General features: G+C 37.1%; 2 protein-coding genes across 2 annotated transcripts in view; both read right to left on the bottom strand.

The window, feature by feature from the left end:
• Positions 1 to 27,750, bottom strand: part of LOC119816160 (aldo-keto reductase family 1 member C15-like) — a 181,264-nt gene that overhangs the window by 134,536 nt on the left and 18,978 nt on the right. The gene's annotated exons all lie outside the window — the stretch shown is intronic.
• Positions 15,717 to 24,190, bottom strand: LOC119816162 (aldo-keto reductase family 1 member C18-like). Its single transcript, XM_038332512.1, is given in 9 exon segments — positions 15,717 to 15,955; positions 17,546 to 17,628; positions 18,363 to 18,528; positions 18,744 to 18,853; positions 19,952 to 20,074; positions 21,062 to 21,139; positions 22,304 to 22,420; positions 23,236 to 23,403; positions 24,102 to 24,190. Coding segments are annotated over 9 exon segments (972 nt in total). The 5' UTR covers positions 24,186 to 24,190; the 3' UTR covers positions 15,717 to 15,912.

Raw genomic sequence — 27,750 nt, 5'->3', positions numbered from 1 at the left:
CATTCTGGAAGTTTTCTCGCTTGATTCTCATCCCGTCAAAAAACACAGACATGCCCTCGACACCATATTAATGCAGAATCAGGTCCTTCCCATAATTCAGTGCAAGGGCCTCCCCACCTTGCTTTAGTAAAGCTCTTGGGTGTCCGCCATTGTAGCGCCTCTGAGACTGCAGGGCCAGACCAGACTAAGGGGGTAATAGCCACACCGATTTTCAATATGCTTGCTTTTTTATCTTAAATATTATAATCACAAAATTAGAATTCCTGAATCCTCTCCTCTTTTAAAAGCCATAGGTTTATCCATTTTAGATTCCTTGGCTCATGGACCAAATAGCCTCTAGTTATTTCCATTGCCCTGTTCGGGACGCTGACTGTGGAGGTATAGCCCTTCAAACTTCGCTGTCTCCTGCCTTTCCTGGCTCCACAGCACATCACGGCCAGACCCAGCTGGCCACTGTATAAAGTTTGTGAGTCAGTTTGGAAGCTCTAAACCTTCATTTCAGATGACCTTTTCCAAAGATGGAGACCGTGTCATGAGTACTTGTCAAAGACTAAGAGTTGGTGAGGACATGAGCACTTATAACACAAATCTTCCAACTGTCCTTCTTGTGACAAGTTTTGTTTGTTCAGTAAGCCCAGAGGCTTACTGAAGGCTTTCGCAGACACACCCAAGATGGGCATCCAACATTACATCCGCTTTTCTGAAGAGATTTCATCCTTAAATTAGAAGAGCCCTAACTTTCACTTATTTTAGAAGAATTCTTGGATTACCTTTTAAATTCGATTTCTCCCCTATTGACCTTAGATGTATTTATGAGTTAAGGTGACTTGTCTGAGTTCAGCTGAATATCTGAATGAGTTGCCTCGGTCATGTGTCTCTTCCCAACAATAGAAACCCTAACTAAGACAAAGTCCATTTTGGTGATCCAGTGATGTAGTGTTTGGGATCACCGACAGGAACATGGGTAAGGGATTACGTATGGGTGACTTGGGCAGCCACATCACTGCACTCTGACCGTGTGACCTCTCATGAAAGCTGTGTCTTTGGGTTCCCTGGGAAGCCTGAGGTAGCCTTAGGTAGCTACACAACGGAAGTCTCATCTCGCAGTATTCTAGTTTCCTGGCTACTTTACCCACATTTTCTGCCATTTGGACATGTATCCTTCGCTGTATTACAGATGTTCTGTTACCATGTACTCTTATTTTTAAATGTCTCAGGCATGTTTAATGTTCCATGATTTCTTCAATGATATACTTTTTTTTATTTCTGCTAGCCACAAACTCACAGTGTACTTGAGGATTCCTTTGTACTCATGATCCTTCTGTTTCCACTTCCTCAGAGCAAGGATTATAGCTGTATATAGCCACATCAATATTATTTTTAGAAGAAAATCCAGAATTGACTAAGTTCAATAAAATTACAAAGGAGTCTGAAACACATTATAAAAGGAAATAACAAAATCTCAAGGGATCTGAGTAAAGAACAAAGTTTTGAATTTATCAGAGTTTTCTGTAGCTGACTAGATACAACACAAACACACACAGTTTGAACCAAGGCATCTACAGTTGGATTGGGGAAATAGCACTTTCATTTTTATAACAATTTAAAATATCTAAGAATAAATTTGACATTGGTTACAGAGCTTCCACAGAGAAAAGCGGTAAGATTTAAAAAAAGGTAAGATATTGGAAACATAAAATTAGATATAAACAAGTGGAAGAAAATTTGTGATAGGGAAGATGACATATTGAAATAATAGATTTGCACAAAGTCATATATAAATGAATGCATGCAATAAATTTTATATTCTAGTAGTCTTTTTATATTGGATAAATTTTCATCAAATTTATATAAAACATTAATGATGGATAGAAAGCTTAAAATATAAGTGAAGCTTGTATCATTGGAGTTTAGAATTTATTACAAAGCCAGTATAATGTGTTGGTGGTGAACATTCTCAGTTAAGGTGACTTGTCTTAGTTGAGTTGAATATCTGAAACCGGGGGTTTAAGTTGCCTTTTGCATCTATCTGTTATACCTACAAGGACCCAAGGCCTCCCCACAAGTCAGAATGGTTGAGAACATTAGAAGATTTATCATAAGCACTCAGTTCCCTGAGAACAGCACCATTGTAGGAAACGTGGGAGAGCCACTAGGTGGCGCAGGAACACTGTGGTTCTCTACTGGAAGAACCCTGTAACCCAGTTCAGTGAATTTAAGATGTGCTAGCTGTGGGTGAATGTGGCACACCTGGAAAATTCATGCTCACTCTGCTTCTTGCAGAGTGTGGTCTGGAGGGGTCTATAATTTCCAGACATTTCTGGTAAAATCAGGGTTTCTGTGAGAAAAGTGAGTGACTGTCTTGTTAATGTTACAGCTTTGCTACACTGAGATTAACATCATGATTAATACAATTCACCGGATGGAGGTCAGTACCATTGTTGGCAGTTAGTGTGCTTGTAAAGAGAATACAGACCAAGGAGAGCTGACAGCTAAGACCTGTATGGGGAGGACACTTAAAGTACTTAGTGTGAGATCAAATTCAGCACATATGCGTCACATTTAAATGAAGCATGATATAGGTGTATTGTAAAGATAGTAACAATGATGCCTTGCATCAGAGAGCACAACAAGGAACAACAGTTTGATGAACAGAATCTAGGTAAGAAAACCATCTTTTATGGAAAAGTGTCCAGGTTCTGGATAATGTCACAGTGGAACTGCAGAATGAGGTACAGTTATATAAGGCTATTTTACAGACTTTGGTTAGGTAGTGATGTTACTTGTGCAATTCATATAGGAGTAGGAGAGTCCTGCAATTTGAAAACACTTCCATTCATTCAGTGGGAAGTTAAATAAATACTTGCTGTGATAGTTTTCTCTTGTGACCTTTGGTCTTTGATGTTCATAAGTCAAGAGTTTGTTCTGTTTGTATCATTTGAGGAACTTAAACACTTTGAGTTTGCTGTTAGACTCTGTAAATTTCCTGTATTTTCCCAGTCCTGTGGGGGATAAGGAATGCCTTCCATATCAACTTTTGATGGCCATGACATTTGACAAATATAAGAACATATGGCATTCTTGTGGGTTATTTTTTTGTCAAATTTAGTCTGTTTCCGTTTTAAATTTGAAAACATTTGATACATTTGCCTCTTGTTTTGGAGCTTCTCTTCCATGGAGCTGTACTAGCACAGAAGAAGGAGGACTTATACACAAACACAAGGATCCCCATGAATGTAGGGGTGTAGTAAAAAGGGGGGGCTTCATAAAAAGTGCAGTAATTTCTTCCCTGATCATTTCCTGATTAGACTGGCATTTGCTAGATGACATTAAAGAAAAATTACTAGATAGTTCTCATCTTTGGTTCTTGTGTTGCCTTGAATTAAATTATTTTAATGTTTTTCAATGGCTCAGAGGAGGTGGGTCTATAAGCTTATTAACTATATCGCCACTTGCAAATATACTAGGACTAGCATAGTGGAGTTACGTGTTTGCAGGTGTCCCATAAAGATACAGTGGGGTTCCTTTGAGCAGTGTGTTGACATTGAGACTTGGGATGTCATCAGTCCTCAGTAATATAATCCATTCTGTAGAAGATAGAATGACTTTTACTACCAGGAGTGGGAGGAAATGACTGTGTTACATAGAGATAACATCTTTGGGAATATGGCACCTTTAGAAAGTACTTATTGCAAACTTGTGAGGGAAGAGATGATGGCTTGTAAATGTCCTTGAAATTTAGAACGTAATAGTGTCAAAGCCAGAGTTACGAGGATGATACGTTTATGGGATTATTTCCATGATTATCATCTACAGAGCAAGTATTTACTGAAAGAGATGGTGTGTCTTCCAATTAAATATGCTTCTTGAGGATGATCAGGCAGGTTAAAATTCTATTGTACACATTATTTGGAGACAGAAACTGATAAAGTGATGAGAGTTTATAATATCTGCAGCACAACATACCAATATAGATTTAGCAAGCCCGTAATAATTGAGTCTTCATAGGTGTAAGCAAACACTGCTCATTCGTTCTTGGCTGCCCAGACCTGAATAATTACAGAGAAACTATAGTAACTACAACACTCTCAGGCCTATAGCTTAGGCATATTCCCAGCTAGCCCTTACATCTTAAATTAATCCATTTCTATTAATCTGCATATTACCAATAGGCTGTATCTTCCAGCCTGGCTATATTCTGCCTTGCATATGATAAAGTAGCTTCTTTCCTACCAAAGGTAAAAAAAAAAATCACATAGGCAAGCCATGTAGACTAGGCAAGAATCCTCTGGTGATAGCCTGACCATATCATTGGCATCTGATGTGGGATGCAGTGGGAAAATATAGTTGGTTCACAATTTACAATAATGCATCTAGTCATAGAGTATATAACTTCTCTGAGAAAGCTACCAGCGTGGAGTTTTATTACAAAAGACACATGACTTTGACTAGAGAATGGCACCAGAGGTGATCTCTGTGATTCAGTTATCCAGAGTTTGGATGTGTTTATGTTCCAGAGGTGTCTTTGGAAAACATTAATCAGCATAAAAGATCACAGCCATCACTGGATATTTTGACCAAGAGTAAAATCAGCTCAGATTACCAGAAAGGCATGGCAGGCTTGTTTATATCTAAGGGACTATGACTCAGATAATATAAATTAAATTTCTGATAAAACGTATGCTATGACATTACATTATCCACTGTCATTGTATGAATAGAGACTAATCCAAATAGAATGAGCAAATCGACTGGCACCTGCAGGAAGGACCTTTAATAAAGATATATATAGATATATAGATATATAGATATATCTATATATATATATATTCTTTATGTACTTTATATATCTATTTTTGGTATAACAGAAAATACCAATAGATCATTAGCATTTATCCATAAGGAATTTTAAAATACGCATCTCCTAAAGTATCCTGGAAAAACAAGGGAACTGCTTGTTTCTACAGAAGGGAACCCTTGTATGTTGTCTTTGTATGGATTGGAATCAGGACACAGCAGAGTTTAGTTGGAATTCCATCTCTCATTCATAAATTTCATCCTGTGATACAATGGATCTGATTATATACTATGGAACTCAAGACCTTTGCAGACCAACTCCCCTCTCGGCTCCCTCCAAAGCCGTCTACATAGATTCCATTCTCCAGCTTCTTGGCATTCTAATCTTTGAGTTTCTATGGCTGTTTACTGCTCTACTTATGTATATCTTCCCTTCAAGATCACATGTGATGCATTTTCTTGTTGTTTGAAGGTCAGGAGAAACACTTACTGATCAATCTCTTCTAATTGCTACTTCCCAAAAGGATGAACACTCTATCCATACCTAATCTAGAAATGTTAATAAAAAGCTGTTATCTCTTAAACACTGCTCATGAATATGTAAAAAAGATAAATCAGTTTGAGGTCTCAACGAGGCAGGAAGAGGTAAAGCATTCAATATATACACTGGAGTAAGTGAGGCTGAAGTCCCCACTGTCAGCCACATTCAGAGAATCCAGTCTGGTCACATGCTCATTCAGTCCCAGTCCAGCTGGCCTTGGTGAGCTCCCATTAGATCAGTCCCATCGTCTCCGTGGGTGGACGGACCCCTCGTGGTTCTGACTTCCTTGCTCATGTTCTCCCTCCTTCTGCTCTTCATTTGCACCATATTTAAGAAGTTTAGTGTAAAAAATGCATGGTTCAAGGCATTATGTGGCATTTGAGGATATAATTTTTTGTTTTTAAGTTTTGAAGTTGTGTTTTTAAAGTGCCATGGGCATGCTCTATGATTCCTAGTCCTTGAGGATTATAAGGAATGCCTGTCTTACGTTTGGTATTCCATTGGGAGCAAAATTGTTGAAAAGCTTTACTAGCATATCTGGACCCATTATCCATCTTTATGATTTTTGAGGTCCCCATAAATGAGAAGCATTTTAAGCAATGAGTTGTTACATGTTTAGTGGCTTCCCCAGTTTGTGCAGTGGCCATTAAGAATCTCATATATATATATATACATATATATGTGTGTATATATATATATGTATATGTATATACATATATATATATACACATATATATCGATTGTCACATGCATACATCTTAATTTGCCAAACTTTGTAATATGAGTAACATCCATTTGCCATAATTATTAGGAAGTAGTCCTTGGGGATTTAGTCCCATTTGGGGTACAGGTAAATATTGTGGGGGTACATCAGTCACATTGCTTAACCATTTGACTAGCAGCTTCTCTTGTTAATCTAAATTTTTTTCTTAAGCTTTTTCCATTAACAACATAAACAGCTCTTTCATTGGAAGAACCATCTGTAAAAATTAACATAGCATCCTTTAAGGGATCTTTTGCTACAACTTTAGGAAAAATAAAGGAATATAGTCATGTGAAATGCAGCAGTGGATCCACTGGGATATGATTGTTAATCTGGCCTTCAAAGCGAGCTAACGCAATTGCCCAAGAATCATTATTTTGAAATAACCAGTCTGTTGCTTAGTATAAGGAACATTGATCATAGCCAGTTTTCTGCCAAAATATTCCCTAGATTCCATCCTGCTCTTCTATGCTATCCAAGCTACTGCTTCAAAATAAGAGTTTAATACTTTAACTGGTGAAAATGGGAAGGTATAGCCATAATAGTGGACAGTTTTGTCTTAATACTGCTGTAGAATTGAGTTTTGTAGGTATCATACATGCTTGCCAACGCTGGTCATAGATAATATAATGTACTTGCTGTCTCTGTACAGCATACTCTGCCTGGGTGAGTACCTATCTGGCAGCTTCTGTAAGCGGTCTAGCAGAACTTGGATCACTGTTCCCTTTAAGAATTTCACTTAGTGGCTCAAGATCTCCCATAGGAGATTTTAAATAAGGTTTTTACCATTGGATATTTTATTAAAAGTTTGTAAGCTACCTTTTTGACCTAAGTTGCAAGTCTGTCTAGCTGACAGGCTTAACTCATGCTCATTTATATTTTTACAGACACCAGTCTGGAGCTGGGGCTGCAGGTTCCTGAGGCTACCATTTTGCGGCTTGGCTGTCAGGTCAGGTTAGGCTCATACCTGAAGTTGGTCCACATGGCAAGGCAAAGTCATCCTCTTGTCTTGGCAGTGTCCCGCTGAGGACTTGGGACCAGGAGGTGCCGGCATCTCCTTGCCTGCTGTGCCTGGGAACAGGCCATGCTTTCTATGTTAGCAGTCAGTTTAGCATCAGAAGCCCGTGTTAGAGGCAGCTGATAAGTTTACAGGCTCTCGGGTGTCCACCATTGTGGTGGCTCTGAGACTGCAGACTAAGGTGTATAGCCACGTTGATTTTTACTGTGCTTGCTTTTTCTTTTTTTTTTTTTAAATATTGTAATCACAAAATTAGGAGAATTCCTGAGTCCTCTCCTCATGGGCCAAATAACCTCCAGTCATTTCCATTGACCTGCTCTGGACGCTGACTGTGGAGGTATAGCCCTTCAAACTTCCCTGTCTCCTGCCTTTCCTGGCTCCACAGCACATCACGGCCAGACCCAGCTGGCCAGTGTATAAAGTTTGTGAGTCAGTTTGGAAGCTCTAAACCTTCATTTCAGATGACCTTTTTCCAAAGATGGAGACCGTGTCATGAGTACTTGTCAAAGACTAAGAGTTGGTGAGGACGTGAGCACTTATAACACAAAACTTCCAACTGTCCTTCTTGTGACAAGTTTTGTCACATTCCAGAGGCTTTCTGAAGCCGCAACCTTCGGTAGACACACCCAAGATGGGCATCCAACATTACATCCGCTTTTCTGAAGAGATTTCATCCTTAAATTAGAGGAGCCCTAACTTTCACTTATTTTAGAAGAATTCTTGGATTACCTTTTAAATTTGCTTTCTCCCCTAGTGACCTTAGATGTATGTGAGTTTAAATGCTATTATGGACTAAGAAACCCCAGTCACTATAGTCCAGCTTTCTCTTAAACACTCCAGCTGGGGAGCCACGTAACACGCTCCACAGCTCTGTTTTCATCCAAAGGATACTTGAAATGCAGTGTTTTTAAACCAAGCACCCTTGTATCTCCCAATCTCTGCTGAATTTTTCCAGTTATAGCATTTATAGATTATGTTCTGTCATTCATTTTTGAGTTTTTACTTTAATTTTCTTATACTTCAAGTATAAACTCTGAGAAAGTCCTGTTAGGTTCACCTTCAAAATGTGTTCAGAACTTGTACTTAGATTGTTAAGACAGTCTTTGGGGTTATTGACTCTACCATTCTGAGGTAAGAAGGTAAGCATCCAAAAGTTTCTTTGAAGGAATTCAAGAAGTATTCTTTAGTATTCATGTTTTGTAACTATTCTTGGAGAGAATATTCCATTTATTCCAAATAGGAAAGGCAATAACAGAAGGAAGAATTCTGTCCAAGTTTGTGGTGGTTTGCCAAAAAAAAAAATAGCCCCCCAAAGGGAGTGCCACTATTAGGAGGTAGGCTTTGTTGAAGTAGGACTGGCCTTGGTAGGGGAATTGCCACTGTGGGGATGTACTTTCATGTCTCCTATTTTCAGGCTTCACTCAGTGTGACACTAAATTCACTGCCTGTTGCCTTTGGGTCAAAACATAGATTCCTCGAGCACCATGTCTGCCTGAATAGTACCATCCACCAATCTCCCTGCCATGGTGATAATGGACTAAACCTCTGAAAGTGTAAGCCAGCGCCTCAATTAAATGTTTTCCTTTATATGAGTTGCCTTGGTCATGCGTCCCTTCCCAGCAATAGAAACCCTAACTAAGACAAAGTCCATTTTGGTGATCCAGTGATGTAGTGTTTGGGATCACTGACAGGAACATGGGTAAGGGATTACGTATGGGTGACTTGGGCAGCCACATCACTGCACTCTGACCGTGTGACCTCTCATGAAAGCTGTGTCTTTGGGTTCCTTAGGAAGCCTTAGGTAGCTACACCACTTTAGTCTCATCTGTCAGTGTTCCACTTTTCTGGCTACTTTACCCACGTTTTCTCCCATCTGGACATGCATCCTTTGCTGTATTTCAGAAGTTCTGGTACCATGTACTCTCATGTCTCAGGAATGTTTAATGTCTTCCCTGATTTCTTCAATGATATATTATTTGTTGTGGATGTTATTTTGGAAACAGGACCTCTGCTAACCCCCAAATTACTGTGTATTTGAGGATTCCCTTGTACTCATGATCCTTCTCTTTCCACTCCCCTAGTGCAAGGATTATAGCTGTATATAGCCATATCTGTATTAGTTTTAGAAGAAAATTCAGAATTAACTAAGTTCAGTAAAATTGCCTTGCAGTCTAAAACAGTATAACAAAATATCAAGGGATCTAAGTAAAGAACTAAGTTTTGAATTTATCAGAGTTTTCTGTAGCTGACTAGATACAACACAAACACACACAGTTTGAACCAAGGCATCTACATTTTGAATGGGAAAATAGCATTTTCATTTTGATAACAATCAAAAAACCTAAGAATAAATTTGGCATTGGTTACAGACAGAGCTTCCACAGAGAAAAATAATGATATTGGAGATATAAAATTAAATATGAACAAGTGGAAAAAAATGTATTCTACCTTTGTAATAAGGAAGATGACATATTGAAATATAAATTTACACAAAGTAATATACGCACTCATGCAATACATTTTATATTCTAGTAGTCTTGTCATTTATTGGATAAATTTTCATCAAATTTTATGAAACATTAACGACATGTAGTGATATTTTATTTATGTTTTAACACATAAAGCATGCCTAAAAACCAGAAGGGCAAAGCTAAGCCCCTAGAGGTCAGGCAGTGGTGACACACACCTTTAATCCCAGGATTTGGGAGCCAGACAGAGGCAGATGGATCTCTGTGAATTCAAGGCTTCCCCTACAAGATCAATGCAGAAACAGATTTAGGGGATGGTGGCTCACACCTTTAATCACAGTACTAGGGAACCACGCCTTTAATCCTAACACTAGAGGGAATATAAAATGGAAGGGGGGACAGACTCTGGATGCTTAGTCTTTGGTCACCCAGCTTTGGTAGAGGTAAGACTTCCCAAGTGGTTTAGCTTCTTTTCTTTTCTAGTTTTCAGATTGAACCCCAATCTTTCTCTGAGTTTTTATAATTCATGCTAAAATGATGATATAAAGTTCAGAAAAATATAAGTGAAGCTTGTGTCACTAGAGTTTAGAATTTATTACAAAGCCAATATAATGTGCTGGTGGCGAACATTCTCAGTTCAGGTGACTAATCTGAGTTGAGTTGAATATCTGAAACCAGGGAGTTTGAGTTGCCTTTTGAATGTATCTGTTGTAACTACAACAAGCATGTCTTCATTAGATTAAAGGACCCAAAGTCTCCCTGCAAGTCAGAATGGCTGAAAACATTAGAAGATTTGTTATAAGCACACAGTTCCCTGAGAACAGCACCATTGTAGCAAGCAGGGGCAAGTCATTAGGTGGCAGTAGAAATCAACACTGTGCTTCCCTTCTGGAGGACACAAGTAACCCAGTTCAGTGAACTTAAGACTGGCTAGCTGTGGGCAACTGTGGCACACCTAGAAAATTCATGCTCACTCTGCTTCATGTAGAGCATGATCTGAAGCTGTCTAGAGTTTCCAGACATTTCTGGGCAAATGAGGGTTTATGTGAGAAATGTGAGGAACTTGTTAAAGTTACAACTTTGCTACATAGAAATGAACATCATGGTTACTACAATCCACCCGATGGAGGTCAGTATCATTCTTGGCAGTTAATATGCTTGGGAAGAGAATACAGATCAAGGAGAGCTGACAGCCAAGACCTGTATGGGGAGGACATATAGAGTATATATAGAGAGATCAAATTCAACACATATCCTTCACATTTAAATGAAGCATATTAGAGGTATATTATAAACAGTTATGCCTTGCATCAGAGAGCACAGCAAGGCACAACAGTTTGATGGACAGAATCCATGAAACAAGACTATCATCTATGGAAAAGTGTCCAGGTTCTGAATAATGTGACAGTGGAACTGCAGATTGAGGTACAGTGATGTAAAGGCTTTTTAAATCTTTGGTTAGATAGCGATATTACTTGTGTCCTTAATATAGGAGTAGGAGGGTCCTGCAACTTGAAAACACTTCCATTCATTCAGTGTGAAGTCAGAGCTAAATATTTGCTGTGATGGTTTTATCTTGTGGCCTCTGGTCTTTGACGTTCAGAAGTCAAGAGTTTGTTCTGTTTGTATCATTTGAGGAATGAAAGACCTTTGTGTTTACTGTCAGCCTTTGTAAGTTTCCCATATTTTCCCAGTCCTATTGGGGACAAGGAATGCCTTCCACTTCAACATTTGGTAGATATGACATTCGACAAATATAAGAACATGCGACATACTTGTTTCTTTGTCAAATTTGTCTGTTTCTGTCATAAACTGGAAAACATTTTGTAAACAGAGGCCACTCATTCGTTTCCCAGCTGCGCAGACCCAAATAAACACACAGAAACTATATTAATTACGCCACTGCTTGGGTTATTAGATAAGACTTCTTGTTAACTAACTCTTACATGTTAAATTAACCTATTTCTATTATTCTGTGTATCACTACGAGGCTGTGGCTTACTGGGTAAGGTTCCGGCATCTGTCTTCTTTGGCACCTACGTGGTTTCTCCTAGAGTCTCTCTCTCTCTCTCTCTCTCTCTCTCTCTCTCTCTCTCTCTCTATATATATATATATATATATATATATATATATATATATATATTTCACTCCTGGCTTTACCCTGCTAAGGCATTGGCCAAAACAACTTCTTTATTAACCAATAATAGTAAAACATATTCACAATATACAGAGTGGAATCCTACATCAGCTCCCTTTTTCTGTCTAAATAAAAAGGAAGGTTTTAATTTTAACATAGAAAAATTACACAGACAAAATAGGAATCAAACAAGAATTATAGTTACAGTATTTAGTCCACTTAAATTTGGCAAATTAAGGAAAATAATATGATATATTTGTGAATCTAAAGTTTTATATCTAATTTATATTTATCATAAAAAGGAAAACTATAACAATTTGTCTCCAACTCCATCAAAGACCACAGAAGGACATAATATTACCTAAGTAAGTAGTAAGTGCATTGTAAGCAACTTCCAAAACTCTAGAATTGACAGAGACATTTCACTGCCTGGATAGCCACCCAAAGTTCTTCTGTAACACTGGGGCATCCATCTTTAGCCTACAGGCCCATAATATCTTGCAGACTTCCATGAAACAGGAAATTTGAAAGACTGTTTAGTCTATATTGGCAATTTGTCAGTCACTTTTTTCTGTGTCCTGAAGAATGTCTGGCACACACTTTCATGAAGCAGGAATCTTCATGAAGAAGTCTTACCTCTTTGGCAAGTTCAGCAGTCCTTTTTACTGTGGGTCCTGCATGTCCAGTTCATACAGCATGCCATCAAGAAGTCCAAACAAGAAGTTTCTTGCCCAAATGGCTAGCAAACTCCATAAGGAACCTCTTCAATGCTGATCATCCTCTTGAAATAGATTGATCCTGCCAGGAGCAGATGTGTCTCATTGTCATGAAAAGTCCTAGGTTCTTAAAACATTAAATGCCATATTCTGTAGGTCTTTGAAAGATTTGAAAAATACCTATCTGTCTGAAACATATCTCTGTACATCTAGAAAACATAACTAACATGGCTACAGGTTTGACTAGTAGAGATGACTATCTAGTAACCTGTATTTCTTAACTATACATTATATTTTTTGGCCCAGATATTAGCATTTTATTTACAAGATTGAATAGTTCTTCATAATCAAAGTCTTTCTCAACTCCCTCTGGAAACAAGCAGTTGTTCCAGTACAGGCAACTGCGTATTTCAAGTTAGTATACGTACCACTGCATATATTGTTATTAATAATTTACCTATAGAAAGCTGTTTCTGCTGTTGATAGTATATAGTTAACAAAATCCAGTCCTATAAGTTTGTGAATACATAAGTTACATAGTGAAATTTTTTCAAAGGTATTAAAACATCAAATAAGATAATGTCATAAAATATCTTGGCATATACATTATATTTTTAAAATAGCTGCACAAACACAATACCTTAAACAAGAGCAGAAATACATATACAGTGTAACAAAATTGACTTTAAATTTGTATCAGAAGATCAAATTTCATACCAATAAAATATTTTCATCTCTATATCTTATCTCACTTTAAAATAAAATAAACATTTATAAACAATCATTTTGAGAATTTGGGTATAGCTTTATCCAAATTGCTTCTTGCTGTTTATTGGGCAAACTATTTTTAAGGTTCATGGAGACCTTTCAGTGGGTCCTGTTTATCAAACCATATTAACCTGGAAGGAAACCACAGGTTCTCAAATTCTGTGGAAACAAAATCTGAACCTCTTCTCCAAAGCAACATATCCTTACACCCAAATTTTGAAGTCAAGATACCTTTATGTTTATTTAACTTAGCAGCCCCCAGAATCAAATGTCTCTCTGCAGTCAAAAAATCAAGGAAAACACAATAATATACATAATTCAGACTCTCTATGTATATTCCATCTTTATGTGGCTTATTTTTCTTTACTCCTTAAATCTATGACTGTTTGTACTCTTTATATTACTTTACTGTCTTTTTAAAGACTTTGCTTTATTTTTAAAACCATTTACTTCTTTTTATAACTGTCTATATTCTTTTCCCTCTTTCTCCCAGCCTATATACATTTTTAAACACACTGTGACCCATTCAGAGGTTTGTTTTTGTCAGAATCTGTCTTTATTGCATATGTGTAAACTTTTTCTAAGGAGAACTAATTTAAAAAAAAAACTAAGTAGTCATGGCTAGGACCAATTCTGCAGCCCTGCCTGTTGACTCCACCCAGTTCAATCAATGTCGCAAAGGTAAGTTCATCTTTAGAGAGCATTTCTTGAAAACTTATAAGGGAAGATAGGATGACTTGTAAATTTCCTTGAAACTTAGAAGTTTGTAGTGGAGGGTGATTCATTTATTGGATTATTTGCTTGATTATCATCTATATATTAAGTATTTGCTTAAAGAGATGGTATGTCTTCAAATTAAACATGCTTTTTGGGGTGATCAAGCAGGTTAAAATTCTATTGTATAACTTATTTGGAGACACAGACTTATAAAGCTCAGGGGGTGAAATGAGAGATTATAATATCTACAGCACACAGTACCAATATAGATTTAGCAAGCCCTTAATTATTGAGTTCTCATAGGTGTGAAGACTGCTCATTTGTTCCCAGCTGCCCAGACCCAAATACTCACACAGAAACTATATTAACTACAAGACTGTTTGGCCAACAGCTTATGCATATTTCTAGCTAGCCCTTACATCTTAAACTAATCCATTTCTATTAATCTGTATATTACCAGTGGGATGTGGCTTGCTGGTACTGGCATGTTACTCTTTGGCAGCTACATGGCATCTCCTTGACTATACCTAATCTCTCTATACATGTATCTCTTCCAGCCTTGCTATATTCTGCCCTGCCGTAGGACAAAGAAGCTTCTTTACTAACCAATGATAATAAAACATATTCATAACACACATCACATAGGCAAGCCATGTAGACTATGCAAGAATCCTCCAATGATAGTCTGACCATATCATTGGCATCTGATGTGGGATACAGTGGGAAAATATAGTTGGTTCATCATTTACAATAATGAATAATGAATCTAATCATGGAGAATATCACTTCTCTGAGAAAACCACCAGTGTGGAGTTTCATTACAAAATACATGTATATCAATGATGACTTTGGCTAGAAAATGGCACCAGAAGTGACCTATGTGTGTGGTTCAATTATCCAGAGCTTGAATGTGTTTATGTCCCAGAGCATCTTTAGAAAACATTAACCAGTATAAAAGATCACAGTCATCACTGGATATTTTGACAAGGAGTAAAATCGGCTCAGGTTACCAGCAAGGCATGGCAGGCATGGGACGTTGACTCAGAAAATATAAATTAAATTTCTGATAAAAATGTATGCCATGACATTACATAATCTTCTAGTATTGTATGAGGAGAGACTATGTAATCCAAATAGAATGAGCAAATCCACTGGCACCTGCAGGTAGGACCTTTAATAAAGATATATATGTGTGTATGTATGTATATGAGTCTATATATATATATACACACTTTATATATCTATATTTGGTATAACAGGTTATACTAATAGATCATTAGAATTTATGCATAAGAAATTTTAAAATACAGGTCTCTTAGAATATCTTGGAAAAAACAAAGGAATTGCTTGTTTCTACAGAGGGAACCCTTGTATGTTGCCTTTATATGGGTTGGAATCAAGACACAGCAGAGTTTAATTGGAATTCCATCTCTCATCAACAAATTCCATCCTGTGATACAGTGGATCTGTTTATATACTATGGAATTCAAGAACCTTGAAGACCGACTCTTGTCATGTGTATCTTGCCTTCCAGACCACATTTGATGCATTTTCTTGTTGTTTGAAGGTCAGAATAAACACTTGTTGATCAGTCTCTTCTAATTGCTACTTTCCAAAAGGATGAGCACTCTATCTATACCTACTCTAGATATGTCAATAAAAAAGCTGTTATCTCTTAAACACTGCTCCTGAATATCCAGATAAATCAGCTTGAGGTCTTAATGGAGCAGAAAGAGGTAAACCATTCAAGGTATATATACACAATATTCACACAGGAGTAGGTGCGACTGAAGCAAAATATTTTTATTTATTTGCAAAAAAGAACTAAAATTTAGTGCTTTTGCTACCTGACATATACTCATAGCTCAAACTGAGGGTGAGTTTCTAAGCAACATGGATTGAAGGTTATGTGTCAAGCTTTCAACATATGAGAGTCCAGTATCACACACAAGAGCTTCTAACAGAACACATGGCAAAGGCCTCCATGTTAATATTCATCACAGAATGGAAAGCTGGGATGAGCCTTGAATCTGCAATGAGAGAGAACAATAAACAATGTGCCCAATGACAATTTCTAGTTTTCAATTTCTACAGAGATGGCCACTGAGGTGAAAGTTGAAATCTTTTTTTCCTGATAATTCATATGGCATGTGTTCTTACTTTTACAAACAGTATTTCATAATAGAACTGAGGAAGAACAAATGAACTGTTCATACACATTTTCCTTGGAACTTAACACATAGAGAACCCAGAGTTAATATATACACCGTTCTATAAAGCAAAAAAAAAAAAAAACCCAACCATTTCTTTAATACTTCAAATTCTCAATGAAGCAGAAACTGATTTTGTCTTATTTTAAATTGGGCAAGTCAAGTTATGTATTTGATAATAATGAGTATTTGGGGGGGGGGGATAGAGAGATGGCTCAGCAGCTAAAAGTGTTTGCTGCCATCCCAGGTGACCTAAGATAGATACTTGGGACCCACATGCTAGGAGGACAGGATTAATGGCTGCAAGCTGTCCTCTGACCTTCATATGCAGGGTTTGTGTGAGAACACATACACACCAAGTTAAAAGATAGTAAACAGTTAAAAACTACTCTGAAGGGATAAAGTAATTGATAGCAGCTTATTGACAGTTTTATTCAACCATTAATTATTCACTAGCTGATAATTGTACAGGCTATGCTTTGTTAGATTCAGAACTAGAAGGAATGTCATTTATAAGGTTAAAGTTCCATGTCTAAGGCATTTACTCTATAGCAGGATGGAAGTGATAAAATGATTTATCATTTTAATAGGAACAAAAATCACTGGTTGCTTGCCAGTATTTCCATCTCTTTGAATAAGAGGTTATAGATTATAATAATAATGTCAAGTCATAAAATTATGATAATATAATAAAAAGAGGTTAAGCAAAATATTACTTGATTAATCTCTTTATATTATACATTGTTTTGTAAATTATATAGAGTTATAGGTAGCATGAAGAGAGTAATGATTGTCCGTTGAGTGTAAATAGTATTTTATTTACCACAACAATCTAGACATTCTTGAGAAAATGTTTGTCTAAGTCCTGAACACACATACAATGCAGAGGAAATAAGAGGCTTGATATTATTAAAGCCAATTCCATATCGAGAGGGGTAGGAGCTGCTGACCTGTGACACAGAGGTGATGGAATTGCCTTTGGTCTGATAAGAAATTGGATAGATTTTAGAGATGATACTGTGAAATTGATCATTACAATATTTGAACATGTGACATTGAAATACCCAGAATGTCTACCCATAGGATACACATAGAATCAAAAGATCTGCAGGGATGATATAGACTCAGCAATGATGTAGGTTTTCCCAGCTCATTCCATGATGTTGATACAAGAGGGGCAGGTACATCAGATCAAGGTGACCCTGCATATGCATCCACTTTTCTTTTGCTATGTCCAAGAGTAAAACTCTGACTGAGTCTAGAAAGAGAATTCTAGAAATCTGTGCCTTGTCTGACTCTAAGTGTTCTTTGACTTCCTCATGCCGAGGTAATTTCTGACAGACATGCTATTAATATACTCTCCTTAAGAAGAGAACCATCAAAATTACAAAGGCTATGAAAGTTACTTACATATCAGCAGGAAAATACCGTAAATTTCTGTTCAAGCCATCTAGAATTTTCATATGATCTGAAGCCAACTGGAAATCAAAAACCTGTTATAGAAGAAGAAATGCTATTTTAAATATATATTTACGGAGAACATTTGTCAATCTGAAACAATAGACAATACTTAAAACATCTGAGGAGGTCCTCCCAGTTTTTAAAGTCATCAAGCAAAACATTGAAATCCAGATTTAAAAATTAAATGGAAACTATATCAGCACATATAATATGTAATACTACAGACCAAGATTTCAAAGGAAGCTGGAGAAGAAAGAGAGCTGACAGGATTCAAAAGAGATAATGTTATGTATATGAAAGAGTTAGCGAAGTTCAGAGACAGTTTTGAAAATAAACTTCAGTAATTATCATGCATACAGTTGCGTTTCTATATCCTAGCCACGAAAACTTAGGATGAGGGGGAAAGTCATTTTCAATATTACTTAAAGTAAGAATTGCCCAATTATTAGTGAGTCCCGGTAAAAGGACTCAGAAACTGACTGGAAGATGACTCATTATATATAATTCCAACCAGTTTTATCATTAAAAAAAACGATGATCACTAACTGTTACAGTATTAACACATAACTGATTGGTGTTACTCTAAAAGAGTGTTATAGAGAAATAATAAAATACCAACAATTTAAATGCTGAAAAATTTAGATAAGAGATGTACTGCTTAATTTATTAAGCTGTTTGTACACTTGAAAATTCTAAAATTAAAACTGAAAGCTGCGGAGTCATGAAGGACACAGCTTTAGTGCCCTGGGTCTGACTTCCTCGTAACCTGCATGTTCTCTCTGATTCGCTCCTCACTGAAACTCTTGGCCAGGACCACAATCCCACACTGCAGCTGGTAGCGAAGGGCAATCAGGGCAGGAGTCCACTTGTACTTCTTTGCCATGGCACAAAGAACTGGATCTTCCAAGAGAACTGGGGTGTCCTCATTAGTACTGGAAGGAAAGACAGTTTCCAGAAATATATTGAACACGGATGAAAATGGCCACAAGGGTAAAGGAATTCTCAAATGTAGTCAGTGGACTAGTAGGTGACCATTCTCTGGATCCTTTCTGAAATGTAACCCCACCCTGACTGAGAGTAAATTCCAGAAACCTGGATATTGTAGAACGAAGAGTTGTGACTTAGAGATAACTTCTGTTCTTATTACCAATTTTTATATCTCTGAGTTCCCAGAGCACCATAGGCAACCAGAATGATGTCATTCGTCTTGCAGTAATCCAGCAACTTGCTCTGGTTAAGGTAAGGATGGCATTCGACCTGTAAACAGAATAGAAAGGAATAAAATTATATAAAATCACTTATTAATATCAAAAAAATATTAAAGGGAAGGAAGCTGGATAAAATAATCAATATTAGCATTAAAATTGAATTGAAAGTATCAATACCATATCATGATTTTTTCAAATAAATTTAATATATCTCCTGGGAAGTTAAAATACAATAATTTTCTTGAGATTCAGTAACCCCATTGGCCAGATCTTGCATTAAAGGGATGAAACATTAGGAAGGATGAGAATAATTGTTTAGACACACTGATACGTTGTGTCATTATTCCAAATGTTCTAAAAATTTGAATGTGTTTCATTATATAACTGATGTACAAAACATTATTTCTGTGTTATCTCTTTGATATTTATGACATTTATATTTGAAAATAATATGTCACTTGTACCCAACTCATACATGTCACATTTTTCCAACTGAGAACACTTGTCTTCCTTTTTTTTTCCTTAGGTTTGTTTTTTTTTTTTTTTTTTTTTTTTTCCTGTGTAGTCCTGGCTGTCCTGAAACTCACTTTGTAGCTCAGGCTGACCTCAAACTCACAGAGATCCATCTGCCCTTGCCTCCCAAGTACTGGAATTAAAGGCATGCATCATCACTGCCAAGCCCACATTTCTTATATGTAAGTTATAAAAAGTATCTCAGATCACATCATCAGCACACAATTGATGTGGTTAGGCACTGGATCAACTCTCAAGTCTTGGTACAGTTTTCTCAGTGTGGATTTCAGCTACTACCAGTATTGCCTACTCTCCACTGTTACTTTATTGACCTAGTCTCTGGCTGATCATTAGTGATCATTCACTTATATCAGGTATAAGTGAATCTTCCTTCTGAAGTGTGGCTAATGACTTCATCTCCAGATGATAGCCTTGACTTCTCTAAACTGTTTTCACACTATGGTCTCCCCGCATCACTGTATTATTTATCACGAACACTGGATGAAGGCTCTGCTCTTAGCGCCTTTTGCTCTACAAAAGAAAGATGAGCAAATAGGGGGGGCACACAGACACCTGTCAACAGGACGTGAAGGAAGCAGAGAAAACCTGAAGAAAAATGGATAAAGGAGCTCACCTGATTGCATACAGGCTTATATTTGAGACCTGGTTTCTTCAGAATCATTTCCAGCAGCCTACGGTTAAAGTTGGACACCCCAATGGACTTGGCTAATCCTGCATCCTTACACTTCTCCATGGCCTGGGAAGAAAATATTGGTGGAGAATAACACACACAATTGGAATCTGATTGAAATATAAAGCAGTGTTGGTGGAAAGAATGGTGCCAAAAAAAAAAAGAAAGAAAAGAAAGTGAAGCTGGTCAGTATTTATTGGTAAGAACTGATACTTAATAAAGTAAATGGCAGAAAAGGTGGTGACAATAAGATAAAGTCCTGTGCTCTCCTTAGGCAATCATGAGTATCATATAAGGAGGAAAGCAGGTTACAGTTTTCCTCCACGTTCACTTTGGTTTTACTATGCATTTTCCTACTACTTAAGCAGAACATTCATGAGAAAGACCATAATGTCTACAGCAAAGAGAACTCATCCCTTTCCTACACGTGCAGTTGTGTGAACTGGACCTCTCTCCTTTTTTCAGCGACATTCACTGAATTGGTTCTTTGATAATGTCCAATATTATATAATGTCTTCAGAATACTGTAATCCCCATAACCTCTTAATCTCTCTCCCACATCTATTACCTGACTTCCCTCCCTACAAGCCTCTTTCCAGCATTCATTTCCTTCTGTTTTGAGGCCTTCAGAATTTAACCAGGATTATTTATGTGATCATGGATTTGGAAATATCTGTTGGAACCTGGTGGGTTCCTGAATGGATACCCAACTGAAGACAATAACTGCCCCTTTTCCAGGATCCATCACCAGGAAACAGTTCACAGGGAAGGATAGGGCCCCAAGAGTCCTTCCAGGGTTGATAATTGGCTGCTGGCATACTCGATCTTGTGCAGGTCTATTGGGGGTGGGTGGGCGTCTGCTGAGGGATCATGTCTGCATTGCCTGTGTTGTGCCCAGAACACATTCTTCTTTCTATCTTATGGCTCTTACATTTTTCCTGTCCTTTTTTTCTGAGATGTTCACAGATCTCAGAAGGGCTAATCACTCAGCCATCATATTTTCTTACATTCTCCTTCTCTATTTCTTCTGTGGCATTTATTATAGTCACTCACCTCCCATGTGATACAGAGATCCACTGTGTCAAGTATTAAATTTCCATGCTCATCTTGAGGTAAAAGTCTGTCCCCTGGCTGGAATAGATGCAGTGAGGGCTGACCATTTTAACATCTCTTCCTGTAGCTGTGCTCCCAGATAAATTTATGTCTGGTAATTAAACCCCTAACATAGATGGAATGATTTTTCTTATATTGATAAAGTGCCTTTTATGCAGAGTTTAAGGGCTTTCTATCAGCAACAGGACTTTACTTTTCATATGCTATGTGTAATAATAAATAATATATTTTCATGTAGTAGTTAACACACTGTTTTTAATACACCTATGTATTTCCCTGTTGCAATGTCCATCTTTCTCTGACAGTTCCACTAGTGTCATGGCACTGATTTCAGGCAATCATGAGTTGTAAGCTTGACGGAGGATAAATAATCAGGGCTCCAAACCATGGACTTTAGTACTCTGAGTCATGAATGATAGAAAATTAGGGAAGTGAGAAAAAGGTAATTGTTTAACTGCTAGGCAGACTTTGATGTTGGAACATGCAGAAAGCTATCAAATATAAATGAGCTTGAACTTTGAGCTAAAGGCCTTATTATCATCAGTAGAAATGTCTGAAACAAAACTGACTAGATCTCTAATAGTAGAGAGTCAGGGTAGAACTAAGTGAAGATATTTCCAAAGACTATTTTGTAGTTTTGCTCATTTACATGATGTGGTAAACATTTTCATGTAAGTTATCCTGAGGAGTGTGTTGAAGTTTTCTTACTTCAATTTATTTATTTGTTTATGTATTTATTTTGATTTTTATTAAGCTCTACATTTTTCTCTGCTCCCCTCCCTGGCTTTATTTATTTCTGTTTTTGGTGTGTGTGTGGGGTGCGTGTGTGTTTGTGTGTGTGTGTGCATGTGTGTGTGCGTGTGTGTTTGTGTGTGTGTGCATGTGTGTGTGTGTGTGTGTGGTGTGTGTGTGTGTGCGTGCGTGCGTGCATGCATGCGTGTGTATGTGCGCGTGTGTGGTGTGTGTGTATGTGTGTGTGTGCAACACAGTGATGATCATAGAATAACTTGTAGGAATCAGTTCTTTCCCTTCCACTATTTCTGCAGCCACACCTTGTTGTTTTATAACTCTTATTAAATAAACTGAGATTATAGAAATTTGTATATAGTAAATCCATCTACCCACAAAATGAAGGCCATGTGACAGTTGAAGCTAGATAGTTTGATATTACAAAGTGCCTACCTTCAGAGACACTGGGAAATGGATGAGATAGAGATCAACATAGTCCAGATTAAGTTTCCTCAGTGAACTTTCCAAGCTAGGTCTGACCAACTCCGGACGATGGAAAGTGGACCAAAGCTACAAAATACAAAAAATGGGAGTTGTGCTGGATCAATAAATTGCCATAATCAGTTGATTTCTGTCACCTAGTACTGAGAAACTTTCAACTTAAAATTTCACCTTAAAATTGACCACAAGAAAAATATTTGCTTTCGTCATGAATATTTTATGGTGGAGTCCATCTACATAAATTTTTATATTAGTGGTTGTTATTAGTAAATATTAAAAAAAATGGAAGGAAATTTCTTAATATAGAAATACATTATCAATTTGTACTGTAATTATGTCTTAGAGAGCAATTTAATATTTTAATTCTCCTATACACTAAACTCAATGGGGAAAAAATTCAGTATCCCTTTAATTTATATAACTAACAAAAAACTTTAAATATTTTAATATATTATGGACACAGTACTAGACACTTTAGCTATTTCTTAATTTAACATCCAGAGGGTTATTTTTATAATGCTCTGTCTTATCTGTCAATGTGATTTATATTCATAATTATAATTTTTGGAAAATCATTCAGAACATAAGGGACTTGTAGTCCCAGAAGAGCTTTCTCTGATAACATAGCTCATGCTAAGTCATAACATTTTTAGAAGAGTCTCAAAAAACAATGGGAATTTGCACGAAGCTTATAGACCGAGATGCAGCAATGCTGAGGCAGCCATCACCTCCCACGTTTAGTGCAGAATCTGATAGGTGGGCATGCGTGAATTAAAAGATTGACCTATAAATACAATTCACCAACAACAGGTTTAACCACACTGTATCATCTGAATACATCCCCCTTCATTAATTTGCACAATCATGCACTGCGTATTTAATACCTTTGAAGTGTAGAATATATCTTCCCTTTTCACAGTGCCATCTTCAATCTTGCTTCAAATGGCCTGTCCCACCTCTTCTTCATTTTGGTAGAAGTGAGAACAATCAATGTGGCGGAATCCAACATCTATAGCTATTTTGGTAGATTCCATAGACTTTTTCTTGAGATGCTAAGGTCACAGAAATAAACAGTATTTAAATACATCCATGATTATGTTAGTATAAGCAGTGTAAAGAAAGCAATCTACAGAAGATAAAAAAATGTCAATCGTTTCATAAAGACTAATATCCAGAATTTATATCAAACTCAGTAAGAACAAAAATCAAGAAATTACACATAAAAATGCATGAATGGACTGAATAAACATATTTCAATGGTTAACAAATATAATGGCTATATTATATATATATATATATATATATATATATTATTAGATAGGGTTAATAACTGAGTTTTAATTTTTCTTCTTTTCTGGGAATCAAAACAGAAGGAAAATCTTTGTAATTCAGACCAGAATAGTGAATGATCACATGATCAAACCCTGGACACACAGTCTGCCTCTCTCTTCTTACAAGGCACAGCTCTAACCTGGTGAAGCAGTGGACCAGGAGCCTCCAGAATTGCACAGAAATTGGTAACTTCCATTCTTTTTTTTTTTCAAGTTTGAAAAGAGGTTTATTGCAATATTAGGTAGGAAGAAGGGGACATAAAATCAAGTGCCCATACCCATGGGAAATATCTATAGCCTATTCATTGTTTAATTTATTTTTTCTGGAACTAAACCAATAATAGGATATAAGAGTAACTTCCATTCTTTTAGGTTTGTATTCATTCCAGTCCTCACCAGCCCAACACCAGCCCTGTTACCTCTTCAGTCGCAAAAGTGCCAAAGCCCAGTACAGGAATGAAGTGACCATCATTCAATTTCATTTTCTGAGCTTTGGAACTCATCCTCACTCACTCCTCTGACGTAGAAGACTCTTTTTGTGCAGTGAACAGTGTAAATTATAGCTCCAAATGTGTGTGACTAATCAGTAACCAGCGGCACGGAGGTGGAGCAAGTTACAGCAGTATTCTACTTATAAGGAAAGAATTGACAACAGTCCACTTATTTTTATACAAAAGAGAACTTGTTAGAAACTCCTACACAGCGGCCACCAAATGCTTTTATTTAATAAATTTTGTCATTGGAATACTCCATTCATTATTTGAATCACTGCAGGAGACTGTATATTGACCAATTCTAGAATAGAAAACTTGAGATGTCTACACTCTTAGTTTTTGTTGTTATGAAGAAGACTCTCATTGTTTGTACAATTTTGAAATCCAGAGTATTTCAAAACCTACAATGGTCACCTTTGCTTCTCTTCCATTTTTATTTGGTTCAATTTTCTAGAAATAATGTCTACAATACTTAAAATACTTTTCTACAAAGAATGATCCCCAGTTCCCTGTGAAGGTGATCAGGATACCTTGTTCTTTTGTCTGCTTTCTCTTTCTGTTATCTACTTTCTGTATTTTGTAGTTTTAATGTAGCTTTCTATTTTTGTGTTTTATGCTTCTTGGAGAAATGAAGAATTGAAGACATATCATTATATTTTATTTCGTAGAATACTTTGGAGATTGAGGTGAAGTTTAAGGTTGATTTAAATAATAGAAAGTGACATAAAACAGGGATAAAATGCTATAGAATTAAACAAACACATGGAAACTGCCATGTTCACAAAGGCTAAACTAAGAAGAGAGTTTATGTGTCTAAAATACTGGTTTTGATCCAATCTATGTTTTTACTGTGAACAATTTGCCATAACCATCAACAAATTGCTAGGTAATTAGTTCTGAGAGACAAATGACTCATCTCTATATTGTGTAAAGAAATTCTTTTCACAAAGTCACATGAGTGAAATATAAAGATAGATCTTTATTTTCTTGCATTCAGCACTATGCAAAATATCCTCATTCTTTATACGTAGTTAGGAGAACATTCTGCTATTTATCCCAGCACTTAGGAGGCAGAAACAGGTAAATCACTGAGTTTAAGGCCAGTCTGGTCTACAGAGCAAGTTCCAGTGCAGCCGTGGCTGTGCGGGGAAACCTTGTCTCAAAAAAAAGTACGTAAATAAATAAATTAAATAACTAAGATTTTGAATAATTACTCTGGTCTGGTCATCACAGTTTCTGAGAAGACACTGCCATATTTAAATCATTTTTTGTGGAGAAAATTTCTTACCTTTTTTTTAAAGAAAAAAAAAGACAAACTATCTTTTTCTATTGAACATAACAATCCAAGTTCCCACTCCCTTCCCACCTCTCATTCCCTCCACTAATCCCCAACCCTGCCCCCTATCCACTCCTCAGAAAGGGTAAGGCACATTGCTTTGGGGAAGGTCGAGGGCCCTCACTACTCTATCTAGGCTGAGCAAGGTATCCATCCAAAGAGAACAGGTTCCCAAAAAGCCAGTACAAGCAGCAGGGATAAATCCTGGTGCCACTGACAGTGGCCTCTCAGTCTTGTTTCAGACCCAAGTTTCATGCCATTCATGGTGATTCAGAAACCAAATGCCCTATTTGTCTGTAGCAAGTTTCCCTAGAAATATGCATAAGCTATTGGCCAAACAGTGTTGTAATTAATATAGATTCTGTGTGATCCTTCAGGTCTGAGCAACCAGGAAATGACCAAGCAGGCTCTACCTATAAAATGGCACCCAACATGGGGCAATTACATCCACATAGAACCTGAGAGAGCTTAGACACAATAGTATGCTTCTGGTGTTGTAGGGTAGCCTCCAGAGAAGACCACTCAGACAATCTATAGCCATTTGAAAGTCTCTATCCAAGCCAGCTGGGACCACATTTCAGGTCGTTGGGGCCAAAATGTAATGCTAAACATTTAGAGTAAATGACTCTTAAAGACAAAATCTATGTCTTGTTCAAATCTTGGAGATTTGTAAGAAGACAGTTTAACAAAAGTCAAGATAAGTTAGCTGAGACATTGAACTTGAGTTCCTAGAATGGAGCTGCATAATTTTCCACTGGGCTTCTCATCAAGGAAGTCAAGTCCTAGTTAAACCTCAGCAAGAACACAAGATGAAGGGCTGTCTGCCCTGTTTCCCTGGCACACTGAACTCTCTTGTTTTAACTTGCATGTTAATTTTGTTGTACACATGTCTGCACATGTGTGAATGTGTGGAATAACCTTAGTTATTTTTAAGGTGCCATCCATTTTTCTGTTTGGAGTTTTGTTTTTGTTTTTGTTTATTCATCAACATGATTTCTCACCAGTCTAGAACATGACAAGTGGACTAGGAGGTCAAAGCTACACCTGTCTTTGCCTCCCCAACACTAAATTTACAAGTGTGTGTGTGTTACCATTTTAAGTGTGGGTTCTGGGGTCAAACTCAGATCTTCATGATTTCAAGAATAGCACTAGTCTGACTGAGCAATCACGGCAGTCCTAATATATTTAATTTCTGTATTTTCGTTATGATGTTCAAAGTGAACTTCCCTATAACTCCTATTTAAGAGTAACTTTTTTAACTTATCATTGTTATATAAATTTATAACCACCTAATCAACTTCCATAAAAGAAAAGGCCTGAGCATTTATTTACTATTGCCTTGGAACTCTTGGTTAGTGTAGGGCCCAGGTCTACCCCTGTTCCTGGGGTGCATCTTGAGGACAGTTTCTGGTCAGCTAACTAAAGCATTCTGTTTGTTCCTGGGCTCCCTCTGCCCCGCCTGGTGATTAGCTGTAGGGCATTGTTGACTCCATCTTTGGTAAGGTAATTTACCACCTGCCTGGGCGGAAATCCTTGTGCAACAGCGAGGATTTCCCCAAGGTTAAATAAACGGCATTCGGCTGATCTCCTTTCGAATGACCCAGGTCTCTTTGTGTGTTCTTTCAATCTCCAGGCCCTTGCCGGACTCGCGTACGGTACAGTGGAGTGCGAACTGTACCGAGGGGGTAACACAGAATCGGGTGTTACAGGTTACTTTAGAACTTACTCCCAATATGGAAGATCTGAGATTTTAATCTTAGTTGCAAATTAATAAAATCACTTAATATGTTTTGTACATGATAGTAGAAACTGAAACTTCTGGATTAGGGACAAGTGAGAGTTTGTTACTCATGGCAACATCTGTAGCCAAATTAAGGTCACTTTTGAGTCAGTTCCTGCTTTTTTATTTTCCAGAACATTAAAAGAAATGATTCAATGGCACATGAACATTCAGCAAGTTGAGTAAAAAAAGAAAAAACTTTGAGTATTGGGAACCCATATTATTTGCAAAAGACAGTAAGCATGGCTGCCTCTTTGACAAAAAGTTTGGCTGTTTTCTTCATTAGACATGCTTCATATTTCCTTTTAGGGAGCTACTGTCTCTACACACCAAAAATGTTCATTATACAAACTTCCTGAATAAATGTGGAATGAAGGACAGTCAATCCCTCTACTTGTCACATATTAAAACAACATAAGAGGGGCTGGAGAGATGTCTCAGAGGTTAAGAGCACTGAC

This window comes from Arvicola amphibius, chromosome 6 (assembly GCF_903992535.2).
Source record: "Arvicola amphibius chromosome 6, mArvAmp1.2, whole genome shotgun sequence".
Classification (NCBI taxonomy): domain Eukaryota; kingdom Metazoa; phylum Chordata; class Mammalia; order Rodentia; family Cricetidae; genus Arvicola; species Arvicola amphibius.
This window is presented reverse-complemented; position numbering and strand designations above follow the sequence as displayed.